We start from the raw sequence: 14,967 nt of genomic DNA on the forward strand, positions 1-14,967 counted from the left end.
CAAATGTCCTCTAAAACCAAATACTCTGATATCTTCACGAAATTATACCTTCAGTTTGTCAGTCTGTCAAAAAATACTGATAAAAGTGACGTTATCATCAATATAAGAGAGGACATCGTGAAGCCTTATCTTGAATCTTAATAGGCTGTTCAATAAGTCTTATTGCTGGAGGGAGATAAGTGAATGTCAGGGGGGACCAGCGTGTATTTAAGGATAGTAGTGTGTCAGCACTTTGCTCCCAGCTCACAGATGGTGAGATTATCTCTGAAACATGTATTTGGTTACACACACGGACATCTTATTGAAAGAGGGAACAATCTACTATACACGATGAATGAAAGGCTTTATCTGAACAAATAATAAGCTGTGCGTCTTATCTCTCTCTCTTTTTCATGACTGTACATTCATAAGGCCAAATATTAAATCCAACTGAAAACAAAAAGGGAGCTCTACGAAAACTTGGAACAGCTGTATCTGTTAAATTAACTTTTTAAATACTGCATTTAATAGGGAACAATAACTAAGTTATTTAAAGTAAGTTGCACTTTTAGGCTTCCTTCTGCGCTTCATCAAACACTCCTTATCTTCTGAAGCAGGGGCAAATCCAGTGGGTCGCCAGGGGCCAAATCTGATTTGTGGCAAACTAAAAATCCTAAACTTTGATTGGCTAATTACCTTCTCAGAGCAGAACTTGGATTAAAATGTATTATTTGGGCTATATTGCTACAAGCTGTTTGTAGCTTTCTTGCTTTTTAATGTGTCCTCATGTTTGGACTTTAAATTGTTGGTCACACACCTTCTTTAAGAATTAAGCTGAGAACATTTTAATGTTGGCACTGAGCCATATTTAAGAAATTATCAGGTTTAACACTTTGTGTGTGTTAGTAGTTATGATTAGATATGAGTAGATATGATTAGTGGAGACAGAATGAGTATATACTGTCCATGCTATTCATTGATGATTGTGTGCACAAACCAATGCCACCCCTAAATAAGTCAGAGGCCAGGTTTGGCCATGCTGGTCCAAATGTTGTGGTTCCACCCCCCATGGTATTGTTAAATAGCTGTTTAGAAAAAGAGAACTCAACTTTTATGGCCATGTTTTTATTTCTGTGGAGATCATAATGTGTTTACATCCGAGTCATCAGTGATTGGCATTCTCACAAACAGGGAATCTACCAATGTAATAATCATTTTACTTTTATTTATTACACTGTCAGCATTTACTTATTGATCCAAGTTGGTTGGTTGGAGCTACAGAGAATTAATTCAAAATAAAAGATATTCCTCAAGACAAAATGAAAATATTTCCTTACAAACTTAAATGTTTTATTCTTAGCCAGTTGAATGTAATGATGCTTGTTATTACTATTTTACTTTAAATATAGTTTAGGCTGATGTTCTTTTTGGTTCATCGACCCCTTCATCTACCCCTTCGCCCCTGCATCTTCCACTATCCCATATTTAAAGCCTAGCTCACTGTAACTTTGCAAATGTTGATCAGTGTATCAAAAAGTATACAAAGTATCAAAAATATTCAAACTTTGTCTTGGTGATGGGACTACATAAAAGGTTTAGTGAAAGATAGATCTGGAACTGAAACTAAAGGGAACATACATGTCTGGACCAAATCGTATAGTTTCTGAGACATTCAGCACAGAGCCACGGATATCACATTTAGTGGCATTAAAGTGTCATTGAATGAAAGAGAAATGATTAATCATCTAGGAACCATGACCTGTAGCAAAGTAGCTGACAATAAATGTTTCAATCAAATTTTGAGCTTGAACTGTCTGGCCTGAGAGTAAGGAAAAAGGGAACACCAAAGGAACAAGGATTCATTGTCCTTTCACCAATAATATCTTTGTCAAATATGAAGTCTATCCGCCTTCGTCCCTCATTGTGTTTCAACTCTGCTGCTCGGGTCTCTCAGAAGGGACATTGAAAAATTCAATTATAAGTAACCAAATGGACCAAAACACCAGTGGAGCCGAATTGGCTTATGCTGTGATATGAAATGAACCAAACTATTGTGCTGCCATATGAAAGCTATTATAGATAACAAGCATGTGGCCTAATGGGCTGTAATGCTAGGAGGCATCCCCCTGTCTCCCTCAAGCCTCTGAAGGCAGCAAGTCATCAAGAAAACAGCTCTGCATTTCAATTGAAACAGACCTTCACAGCTCACAGCACAGCATATACGCTCTTCACTTTATCTTTAACTTTTGCATTATGTATTTCTCCTGAGCACCTCAGATCGAAATCCTCTTTTATGCTGAAGCACTTGGTTGCAGTTGCTTGGCTACTGAAACAGTACAGCATGGTTCTTGAGATGATCCCCAATCCAAATAGGAGTTCTTAAAGGCACGAATAATGAGATGGATATAGATTGTCAATTCTAACATCAATTTTTACACGCTTCATCGACATAGATTGCGTCGCCTGAATCCCTCGAGCTCCAGTCCTCCTGATAAATTCATTCAATGACACTGTGACTCTTTTGCAGTCACAAAAAAAGCTGTTTTTACAAATAAGGGGACTGTCAGCTGTGGAAACGCAAGCAAATTCAGGGTTTACCGTACCGAATTGTACCAAACTCTACAGAACTAAACTGGACTGCTTAGGGGAAACCAGGCTTAAAACCAGGAAGTTGAAACCACACTCTATTTCAACACTACCAAAAAAGTCCAGAGCTACTGTAGGTGGGCACTGGCAGATGAAAACCTTGTGTGGTGACTAGTTGTTAGTTTTCATCGATGTAAGATGTGCTTTCTTTGAATTTTGGCGTCCACGCAGGTCTTAAAACTAGTTTGAAATAAAAACTATGAGCAAGATAGAGAGAGAAGCAGACTAAATTACAGTATGAGGAGGTAGAATTATGTTTCATAATTGTTTATTTGCAAACAGTAAATCAATTTGAATGTGTTGAAGGCAGATCAACTGCACTGCTATTTTATTAACGTGACTCAGTTTAATCTAATGTTTGTAATTTGATAGTCTGTCCTCTTCCTTGTGTGTTATTCATAACAAGTATCTCAAGCTGTTTACAAAAAAGCATATGGGATAATATGCAGGAAGGATTTTTCCTTTATATTCTTGGTGTTCCTATTGTCCACACCTCATTGCCGCTGAGGTGGGGGTCAGAGCGGGCTCTGCATGGATTATGATGGTGATACGTGTGGGGACAACACAGTCTGATGGTTGTGGCTAGGCATCAGGTGGTGGTTGGGTTTTATATCTGAATACAGACAGATACATGTTTGGCTGAGCAGATCGATCATGACGCCTCTGCACAGCCAGGCTCAATAATCAATAAAATGAGGCTGCACAATGGTATCAAACTGTATTTGAAGCCACTTTGAAGCACTGCGCTTATAAATATTGTTTTTGTACATGAAAATGAGAACTGTAGCCTGAGTTGAACTGCTGCTAATTTCTCCTCAGGGAAAAGCAATGTTTACTTTCTTTTTTTCTTGTGTAAGCTTGTAGTGGAGTATTTCCACTACAAATCTGAATGAAGTTAGTAGGAATGTGGTTCAATTGCCAAGGAACATCTTATCTGATAAGATGTTGAAGCAGATACCTTCATTAAGTGGCTATATATGGATCACCTAATGGGATCGCAGATGAGAGAGAATTGTTTTTTATTACATCTTGAGTCTTATATGTATAAGCTTTGATCATGATTTCTGATCATTATTCTGATGGGTATAATGATTGTCAGTTCATTAGATGTTAAGGCACAAACAATGAGATGGTCTGTACCGCTACACAAGGGTTACTCAGCGTTTTATTGAGCTACCTTGTTAACATTTATGTGATGTAGTACCCATTTTAATAAAGCCTTTTTTGTTCTTTTTTTGTGTGTTCCCCACCAAAAAAAAACCCTTTATGTTTTTTGAACTCTCAAGAACTCCACGCTCTTATAAAACTCTTTGTTTATTTTGCATTTTGAAAATCCTCTCAGAGAGCTCCTAACACTTATTTTCAGAAGCTGTGATTGTTTGGTCCAAAAACAAAAAGGAACAGAAGTCATAGAATCTAGTCAGACATTGTGTAATTATGAACACTACAATATTAGCATCTATGTGAACATCTGTAAGTCATACTTTAGAAGTATATGGCCTACAAAATGTCTGAGATCACATACCAACTTGTGCAGCAGCGTCTTCACATGCTGATCGTTATAGCAACAATTAAAGAGCCTTAATTAGTGATTAGATGCACCTGTGGAGGTCACCGTGCGTAGAGAAACATATGCAAGTCTCACTTTTCATTAGAACAGTCAAGATGGATTGAAATGCCTCCACTTATCATGTTTGTGTGTCTTTTCTACACTATGATTAAATTATAATATTCTTTTTTAGTGTTTGGAGAACATTTCTTCATTGACTAAAGACTTAAAGTCCTCACTACTCCTATCAGTTATACACATAGGAGGTCTGTTAAGGGCTTGGATACTTTGTGAATTACTTCGATCTTTATGAGGATGTAGTCCTCACTTTAAGAGAAAATTCTTGATTCTTAATTCTACTTTTCTGAGATTGTTGCCACTGGGGTGCCTTGTAGTATTTAGGAAGCTTTGTGAAAATCCCATTTTCCCCCAAGTTAAAATGTCCATTCAGACAGCAGAAATAAACATGTTTACATCCTGGTTTAAATTGTGGTTTTGGTCTGCATAGCTGGTCTTTATTGATTAACATTATGTGTGCATGGGGAATGGATTGTCTTTTCAAATCATATTTAACCTAAAGAGGAATAAGGTATCCATAAAGACAAAATGCTTTATGGAGAGAATTCATTGTGGATATCTGGGCCTGTATTCAAAAACATTCAGAGAATCCTCTCAGAGCTAATTTAGCTTAAAAATCCCTAGCAAGGTGTCTTTGCCAAGGAGTGATTTAGACACCTTTTCAGAGCTACTCTAAACAAGCAATTGTCGAGGAAACTATCAAGAGTTGGCTCCACACAATAAGACTCCTTAGACTCAGATGGCTCACGTTGATGAAAGTTTATACATCAGATGAATACTGCAGGAGACATGATTTAACATCACACTTGTGGTTCAGTGTCATGCTCAAACAGAACTGCCAGACACTTCCAAAGACTGCATTATTATCAGGATCATGCCACATTGACCCACGTAGACCGATCTATGACGTCAAGAACCCTGGAGCGAACAACAACTCTCCCAGACATCCTTGCAGATATCAGGAAGAGTTGACGACTCTCTCCGCAGTCCTTGGTGTCTAGATAAAGCTGAGCTCTGACTTACATCAGCAACTGAAGTTAGTGAATTAACATTAAACATTAACTGAGGAATGACAGAAATTCCATGACAGGAATGAACAGAAACGTTTATTGTAGTGTGTAGGTGAGGTTAAGCCCTTTGCTAGTATGCCACATCAAAGTGGTTTATTAAAAAAAATTAGGATTAAAAATCAATCATAGAGTATAGACAGAAATTGTGTAGTTATGGACACTTTTTAGCATCTGTGTGATAATTTGAACAGTGTACTTTCTGTCTATAGCCCTTAAAAATGTATGAAATCACATGCATCTTCTTCACATGCTGATCGTTACGTCAGCAGGTGAAGAGTTTTAATTAGAGATTGGATGCACACATGTGAAGGTGACAACATGTAGAGAAACAGACGCGCATGAGTGTGTGAACTAAAAACCGTCATCGACAGATTGAAAAGTCTGAACAAATAATGTTTGTCTGTTCAGCCCAACTAGGAGTCAAAAATATTCTTCACGGAGTGTTAAAAAAACATTTTTACCATTTTCTTCTTAGTATAAGAAACTCCTTAGCCTGTGAAAAGTCCTCCTCACGGATAATGAGATGGATATTGTCAATTTCGACACACTTCATCAACATAGCATGCATCACCTAAGTCCCTTCAGATCTTGTCCTGCATTCACCAATTAAGTTGTGACTTCATTTCAGTCAAACCTTTCCAACCTACCTAAAGCTGTTTTAGTGAGATGTGAGATTTTCCTTCATTTAAAAAAAGCCCCAGTCAAAGTACATTTCAATTAGCCCTTTTAAGTGAAGTTGTCCACCGGTGTAATGAATGCCATAGAATGGGAAAAAAAGGGATAGACTTATTTAACCAGCAGTAAGTTAAAAACCACACTATATTTAAAGTCAACCAAAAATGTATATTTGGAAACTATAGAACTCTACAGCGAGTTTATTAATAAAAACAAGGGAGACAGAGAGCATATTAGTCCTGTTATATAAGATAAGATACATATATATATATGCAATGTAAATATTTATTTATATAGCACTATGTGACTTAACATTTGTTCCCTTTTTTTTCTCTAGGCTCCATCTTCCCATCTTGTAAGCCTTCAGAAACCATCTTTAAGATAACTTTCTGGCTGGGTTACCTGAACAGCTGCATTAACCCCATAATATACCCCTGCTTCAGCCAGGAGTTCAAGAAAGCCTTTCACAACGTGTTGCTAGGTCGCTGCCTGAGGAAGGGGGGAATTGCTGCCAAACCCCAAGGACACATTTCTATCCATTCATCCAGCCCGGGTCCCACGTCCAACACCTCTGTGCTCTCAACCCAAACCTGTGTCGCTGATTCTTCATGGGTTTGTTGCAGGGCACTTTCTACCTCATCGCCTTCCCTTGGTGCAGATCAGGCTCAGAGGACACAAATCCAAAGGAAGAGTCTGCTGAAGGCTTGGTGTTTGTCAGCAAATCGAACACCAATACCACAGAACCCCTCCAGTCATGGATCAGCTAAGGTCTTATGCCTCTCTCTGGGTGTTCCAGGAGAGGCTGTTTGATTGGCATGTTAAGGCAGAAAGAGGATGTTTTAGTTTGAAATATCGGTGTGCCTCGAGAAAAGAATAATCCTCAACTGTTGCACATGTATTTATTTTCCCCAGGGGCAAGGCTAGCTGATAGTGACTTTCCTCTAAAGACGCAGACTACAATTCTTCTGCCTTAAGGTTTTATGTCAGGGTAAATGCCTCAAATGTCAAATAAAGTAAAAATCATTTTGCGCACTCTCAATGGCTTCACAGAGCTAATCCTGAAAAGAGCTCTGCAAGTGCAAGAAGAAGACTGTGGGTTATTTTTCTAAAAATGTCAACCTTGTTTTTTTTAAAGTGCAAGGTAAAAAAAACAACCAAAAAAACATTTTTGTAAATATGCAATAAAGTGACTGCTGCCCATGGGTGCTAATGGGGGAATGAATAATCGAGATAATAGGGTCTTCTTACTTATAGATGACATTGTAAAAGCACTCCAGAGAAAGAGTTTCCTGAAACATTGTTGATATTGCTGCAGATTGCACAAAAGCCTTAGGGGGAAACTCATAAATCCTGGTGTAATTAGCATTCACCAGCAGTCCTGAGAAGATGGAAGCTGGTGGTGGTGTGTCTGTGCATTAACTTTGTGACCTCCGCTTTAAATGGATGGCTTTGATTATGAAATAGCTTTCAAACTGAGAAAATGTGTGCAGGGAAGGGAAATACGACTTGATGTTTTGAATATATAAGAGTAAAACCTTACAGTGGAATGTCAAACCAAAGTTTTTTATTTAAGCCCTTTCAAACTTTAATGTTTGTTTTTGAGTCTGTAAAAAACAAGTGTTGTTCTGGAGAAAGGCATTAGTGAGAAAAAAAAGTTAATATGAGCTAGATTTAAATGTAGTCAAAGAACATTACAGTTATCACATAAACCCAGGACTAAGCACTGTTCGAATACTAGTGCAGAAAAACCTTTGGTGATTGTTATACTGGCCTCCCTTACTTTATTTGATTCTGCTGGGTTGCCGACATCACTTTTGGAAAATTAAACAAAGTCAACTTTTAGTATGTTTGGCATATTATCTTCTGTTGTTCTTGGACAAATGAGAAGGTTTCCGAAGTGTTGGTTGGTGCAGGAATATTTGGGACTACTTGCTTTCTGCCAGATCCAGTTTTCCCCTGCTGGTAAATATGTGATGCATGAGCAACTTAAGCAGCAAATGTCTGATGTCTTTGTCCGTGTGTAACTTTTATCTGTCTGTACGTCTTCTGATGCCTGCATGGTTAACACAACACTGACAAATCATAACTGACATGTTGGCGTTTTTAGCCAATAAAGGAGCTTGATAAACATTTTTCATGCACCAAAATCAAAAGTACATTATGCTAATGTGTGCTCAAATGTATGTCTGTAAAGCCATTAAGCATTTAGATGTGCATAAATCAAACTCTTTACAATAAGGCATTTTGAAATGACATTCTGTTCTTCGTGCACACAGACCTGACAAGACATGCACTATTCCATTTTTAAAGATCTGCCTAATTCTGTGTACTTGCTTTGGGAATCATTGGACCTTTTTTTTGCAATTCATCATTATAAACCTAATCTACCAACTGGTACAAATAAAGTTACTTAACTTAACCTTAAAAACACAAGAAATTCTTTTTTGATCTGTTGTAAGACAGTGAATTTTGTGTGTCGTCCTGTTTAAAGTGTAAAAGAAACTCACTAAGATCAGATGATGTTTGATTAGCAGACATATCTGGAGGGGCAACTTTTTTATAAACAGATACTGAATAACTCTCTTTTACCTTTGCATTTAGAAGACATATTTCTGATCTAAATGTTCACTTTATGCATGTATTAGTTGTTACTTTAAATCTCTCTCTAATTAAAGAGAAGCTGATGCTACTTCATTTTTTTTTTTTTTTGCCTTAATTCTCTCGGAAATCAAGTCTTATTTATGGTTTTGTCATGGATGGACATTACTATGAGGTACTTTTTGGATGTACTAGAGGTGCACAAATAAATAAATCAAACAACAGTAAAGCTAAGGTTGAGGAACAGGACCACAACTCTTACAGCATTCCCATTCTTAAAAACCTAACCCCCTCTCCTCTTTCATTCTTGTATTCTTCAGTGAGACGGTGAATCCCCAAAGTAAGCTCCCCAAGGCAGAGGACAGAAAGATGTTTGACATCACCTTATTCAGAATCACTCCTCCCTAGTTGTCAAACTGCAGCTTTTGATGGTGAAGTCTTTGCTAGTGAATGTGACTGTGTGAAATATCAGATTAGCTTTTCAAGAACTAAAATTTGAAGATGTTAAACATAACCTTTAAAATATAAGCTACAACAACATGTCACTCAAACCTTTAATGAAAGGCTCACAGATTATCATGACATGCTAACACCGAAGTCGATCCCTAGTCACTAACTTATTCCAAATCCCTCTTAGCAGTCACAATAGAATCTGAAGGCTTCATAAAAGGAAGCTCTTGGTGCAAAGTGATTGCTTTGAATTGAATCTGTAAGAGTGGCTAACTCAGTCTGTCTTTAATGAAGTGATGTATTCATTAGAAAACAAAGCCCATCGTCACACAAACACACAAACAAACATTATGTACTTCGGTGAGGAGATAGTGTTTGTTTCATTAATGACAACTTGTAATGAACATTAATTAATACTGCAGCTTAGACAAACTTGTTTATGGATGTCTTATCTTTTTTTTCAAGTTGTCACATTTCTTCAGAGCTATTAATCCTCTGCTTCCTCCTGGTACAAACAGATTTGCCTTTCTCTGCTGTGCTTGGATTAAAGGCCTTGTTCTCCCCCTGCAGGCATCTTAACTGTGATGAATACCTGAGAATGCTTATCAAAGAGAAGCAGGATGTTGAAAGAATTTCTGGAAGACAAATGATTTGTCATTTTTTGGTCACTTTAGGTCGGGGCAAAATGAGAGGAATTTCATCTCTCTGAGACGCTGTTGGAGGTTTGCCCTCAAACTGATGTGTTAAGTGACAGTTAAGAAGGATTATGTCTGTTTTTTTAGCTGTAACTTTTTACGTTAAGAAAGCCACCAAAGTGTGTTCAGTAATAAACATGCAGCTCCTATTTTCTGAGCTAACAGCATTATGGCAACAAGTGGCAGAAATGTTGGCTTTTCATTATAGGCATGACTGAATGTGAAAAATGTACATCTAAGAAACATAATGATGTTTCATGCTTGGACTTGTATGAGATTTTCAAAAAACAATTTTAAAGGAGCAACATGTAAGATGTCTGTTGAATCAAATCATAAAATGTCCTGATTTAATCATCAGACAGGAAACAGGTTATTTTGAAATACTGGCTCCTCTTGCAGCAGCCAGTGTGTCTCACTTCTAAGTTTCAATTCCCGCGCAGAATGGTCTGTATTTGTTTTGACCGGAGAAGGTGAGCAATTTTAAGGCACTCCAACACGGCCATTTTGGACCCCCTTTGTTTGCCTGATATGAAACCAGTTATCACAGGTGTTGCAGTGATGGAAGCGGTCAAGTGAACTAGTTCAGAAATAGCTGATTCTACCCGACCTAAAAAGCCTTGGCATGTGGCGCCGGTAGCGTAGAGGTTACTCCACACGCACCTGAGATGCGATGAGATGAGATGAGATCCTCCAGGCAGGGGAGCCTGGCTCTGATCTGACCAGTGGCTCCTTTCCTGTATGTAATTCCCCATTTTCCTTCCCTGATTTTCAGCCCTTTCCACTTTTCTAGCTCTACAATAAATGCATCCAAAGCCCTAAAATGCATTTGAAAAATACACTTAAAAAAGCCTCTGCATTTCCTTTTAAAAAAATTAAGAGAGGTTGAAAAGCAGAAAGGTTTTAAGAAAAATGCAAAGCTGGTTAAACACTAAACTGTCTGTCCGCAGAATCTGAATCAGAATCAACATGGCAATGTACAAATCAACTCAAAGGAGGGGGTGAGGGAGATAGCTCTAATGTTTTGAATTTGAACTTCAGTATCCATTTAGAGCTGATGAGTACAGCTCTTTGTTAAAATCAAAGTGTTTCATACTGAAGGGTCTATACATATCATCTTATTTCAACACTTAAGTAAGGTTGTAAGTTTGTGTAGGTTTTGACGCCACCTGTAAACAAAGTGGGACCTCTGATCTATGTGCTGGTCTTGTTTTAAGTGTTTCAAAAAAAAAAAATCTCATCTTACTTTCTTTTACAACTCAGGCTCTCAGGTGTATCATCCACCAAGAGTCTTTGTTGAAGAAAGTGTTTTAAAAAATAGTTTGTTTTGGCGGTGTACTGTTAATCTCAAAGACACAGACACTTCTTTCAGACTTGAAAAAAACAAGCTGAAAGCTCCTCATAGGACCTTTAGATGATAGAATGCACCTTGTTGCTGTCCATCAATACAACACAACAAATGTGTACTTCTGTAGATGTACAACACAAAGACAGAACACTGGAAAAAACACCAGAAGTTTTTGAACTGCTTTATGAATCTTTTAGATTTCCAACACTGTATTTGACTCGTCTGCATTTTGAAAAGGATTGTACAGTATATATCTCATTTTACAAACATGCCCTCTTTAATGGAGACCTGTGTTAGTTCAGGTGGAATACGGTAGTCTGCCCGCAAGCAGCTATCAGCTGAATGAAGAATCACCCCAATGCCAACCAATCAATATCACACTCTGACAATGAGGTGGGCTATTTAAACCACTCTGTATCCACTCTGCTGCTAGTCACTGCTGTGCAATTCTCCTTCCACCAGCCCAACCTCCAACAGCTTCAGTCAGCACATTTTATATTCAAGGATGAATTGTTTGCTTGTTATGTCTGCCAGATGTCACATTCACATTAAGGTTCTATTCTACATGTTGCAGAATAAATAAATAATCGTTTGTCCTCTCAGCAAACTCTGTAGCATGCTACACTGATACTGCTGCACTATAGTTTGAAACTCTCTGTGTGTTCAGTTACATTAGATTAGATCCTGCCAACCAAATGCTGGCCATAATGGATTAAGATCTAATGTGTTGATAAAGTTGATCTACAGGTGTTGTGGGAGCATTTTGACCTCTTGAAAGCCTTTCACTCTTCATGCACCTTGGTAGTTGGAAAAGTTAAATCCTCTGCTTCCATTGTTCTTAAAGCTGTCAATATAGTTTTCCTTAAGTAAAACTTACAGCCTTTTTCTACAGCTCACTTTTTGCACTGTGGCTCTCATTTTGAAATGTCAAACCAGCACACTTTATCCACCCCTGCATGCTCCTGTTTTGCCAAAAATCACAGCTTTGCAGAGCAGACACTGCCTCTTTTGGCTTCAAAAGAGAAGAGAAAAACAGACACCCTAAAACTAATGATTCATAACAACTTGTCAAGAAGGAAAAATCATCAATGCCTGCATGGACATGTGGGTATACACCTGTGTGTGTGTGTGTGTGTGTGTGTGTGTGTGTGTGTGTGTGTGTGTGTGTGTGTGTGTGTGTGTGTGTGTGTGTGTGTGTGTGTGTGTGTGTGTGTGTGTGTGTGTGTGTGTGTGTGTGTGTGTGTGTGTGTGTGTGTGTGTGTGTGTGTGTTAGAGATACAGGGAGCAGTCCAGCAGTGTTAAGTCTGCCTCCTTTAGTCCAAATATTACTTATGGAAATAAATGCATTTGATTCTATTAAGTTGCAGCTCTCATTTCAATAAGCAGACCAGGATTCAAACTGCATGCGGCAGCTGTCAAATGAAGATAAACACTGTTGTGATAAATTGATCCAGGCTCCCATTACTGGAAAGATGAGTGGGTACTGTTTAATCTAATCAGCTGACTTAACAAAGTGATGTTTCCAAATAGAGATTGGGATTAATAACAGCTGTGAGTAAAGCAGATGATGAGGTTTGTAACTGCATCAGGAAGTCAAACAGGCTTCATTTATCTGGTTTGTATTATGTGCCAATCCGGAAGTCTTTTCTGAGATGTCCTCTAAGGCCTTTTGCACCTCCAAATCTGATTTTTAACACATACAGATTGTATTTGGTTTGATTTTTTTTTTTTTGCCAGTCTGAACACAAAAAGCCAACTGTGATCAGATTTTTCCAAATCTGATTCAAACCACATACAGAGGTGGTTTCAAATGTGATTCCTTCAGATCCAACTCAATTTGAACGTCTCGGTCACTTCAGTCCCAGTCACTGTGTCACTCCCAACGCAACACCATTGACAAAAACAATGACGTAGATCCGGCAAGCCAGAAGTTAACTTTGGTCTGTGAAAGAAAATAGCAAGAATCAGAACAAATGTAGTAAAACAAGTCCACGGACAGACTGCTCCACAAGATTGTTTGCATCGGAAATAGACACTTCTCTGTCATCTTATTTGATGGGTGTAACCTGGAATCAGATCTGGTCACTTTTAATGTTTAATATAGACAGCCAGTTCATATATATCTGATTCTGATCAGATTTTGGAAAACTCAGATTTGGGCAGCAGTCTAAACAAAGCCAAAGAGTCTTCTCGTCTTGAACTGGGGTTTCTCTCCCCAAGTTCCTGAACATGAATTTGATATTGTATGGATTCTCTGAAGAATTGCCTGTCTTGATTACATGTATACAAAAAAAAAGTTGGTTGTTTTTTTTCCAGGAATAAAACCACTGCAGTAGTAGTTAGTGAGATTCTCTTGTATGCAGAGTGTTTTCAAGTGTATTATTACTGCGCCGGTAACAACACTGAGATTTGTGCAAATGTATTCAAATGTTCTTTCAAAACGCATTTCCTGGCAAGAGTGTTTATGTAAAAGTTTGACAGAACATTCTGCTGTTTGTCTATTATTATTTTCTGTCTCATTAAGCATTTGAATCATAACACGGGAGGTGACAAAAGTTTGTTTGCCAACAGAAATTCAACTGTGAAAAATCATTTTATTTTCTTAGTGATTCAGTTATCCATTCTAAGTGCTCATTATATTTTGGGCAAAAGGTCTTTTTTTCCTTCAAAAAGTGGATTTATTTGTTTAATGATGAGGATGGATGAAGCAGGAGCTTGATCTTAAATGAAGGTGGAGCATGGCTGCAGTTTAATTTGTTTACCCATATGTTCAAGGAGACCTAATGAATCTCAAATGCCAGTGCTAAACAAAATGTGACCTAATGATATGTCACATTAATTATGAGTATAACTTTCATTTTTTCTTTTGTCACTGGGAGGTCTATGGCTGTGGTATATATCAAAGAAAAAGTTCCTTACACGATAAAACTTTAAATTAAGCTACACCAGATTAATTATGATAAATATGGCTGTAAATACACAGCTATGTAAATCATGACAGGTTGCATTCAATGACATTAAGTCCCCAAAACAAAATGCAAAAAGCCAACATACTGCCACTCATAACCATTCACTAAAGTCAAAGTTGTACTCGCGTGGCTAAATTAGAAGTAGAAAAGGCTCACGGTTGGACATGAGGTTAACAGGTGTTTCCAATTATTGTCTCTGATTAAACCTGTGAATCTTTATCATAGCCAGGTGTTTGTTGAGTTTGGGGCCTTTATCCTACCAAAGCACAGCTTCCTTGAAACGTGAAGCTCAGCAAAGGTTGAATCAGCCAGAATTAATCGAACAGCTGCGTGCTTCTGAACAGGTTCTAACGAGGAACAAATCCTGCAGCTGCTCCATTGACAGAGAAGCAGATGCTACATCTGCAGGCTCAGAGACAGAAACCAAACATTGAGTGCATCTGAATTGTAAAGTGCCTACACAATGTGTCAGTAGGCTGTAGACTGTAGACTGTACCTGTACTGTACTGTTAGTACCTACTATTCACTAGACACCACAGTAGGCAGATATTTGTTCCTACTTTATTTGATTCATTCCGTATGGAAGTAGTGTCATTTACATTAACTGACCGGTCGCATCCATTCTTGTTTTTTTTTTAGTTTTGTTTTTTTTAACTAAACTAACTAAATTCCAGAAGAAGTAATTTACATGTACAGTCAGGTAAACAAAAACAAAACAACATTGTGAATTAATTAAAAAAAAGATTAAATAAAAAAATTGCATACATACATGAATCAATACTGTACAGTATATAAAGCAATAAAGACGCATACATTTGATTAGAAATCATTATTTAAATAGAGTGGAAATGGTTTTAGAATTTTGTTACTATTTTGTTTTTAATTAAAAGGTGTGACATTATACAGGATTTTA

At 37.7% G+C, this 14,967-nt stretch overlaps 1 protein-coding gene across 3 annotated transcripts in view; it reads left to right on the forward strand.

Annotated features, from left to right (window-relative positions):
* The window catches only part of adra1ab (adrenoceptor alpha 1Ab), a 276,886-nt gene extending 269,069 nt beyond the window's left edge, over window positions 1–7,817 (forward strand). For all 3 annotated transcript variants that reach the window (XM_079363710.1, XM_079363711.1, XM_079363712.1), the window contains one exon: window positions 6,335–7,817. In XM_079363710.1, coding sequence (XP_079219836.1) covers window positions 6,335–6,807 — 473 coding nt within the window. In that variant the 3' untranslated portion in view covers window positions 6,808–7,817. The remainder of the gene's footprint in view (window positions 1–6,334) is intronic.
* The last annotated feature ends 7,150 nt before the right edge of the window (window positions 7,818–14,967 follow it).

The sequence above is a fragment of the Symphodus melops genome, assembly GCF_947650265.1.
Source record: "Symphodus melops genome assembly, chromosome: 16".
Classification (NCBI taxonomy): Eukaryota; Metazoa; Chordata; class Actinopteri; order Labriformes; family Labridae; genus Symphodus; species Symphodus melops.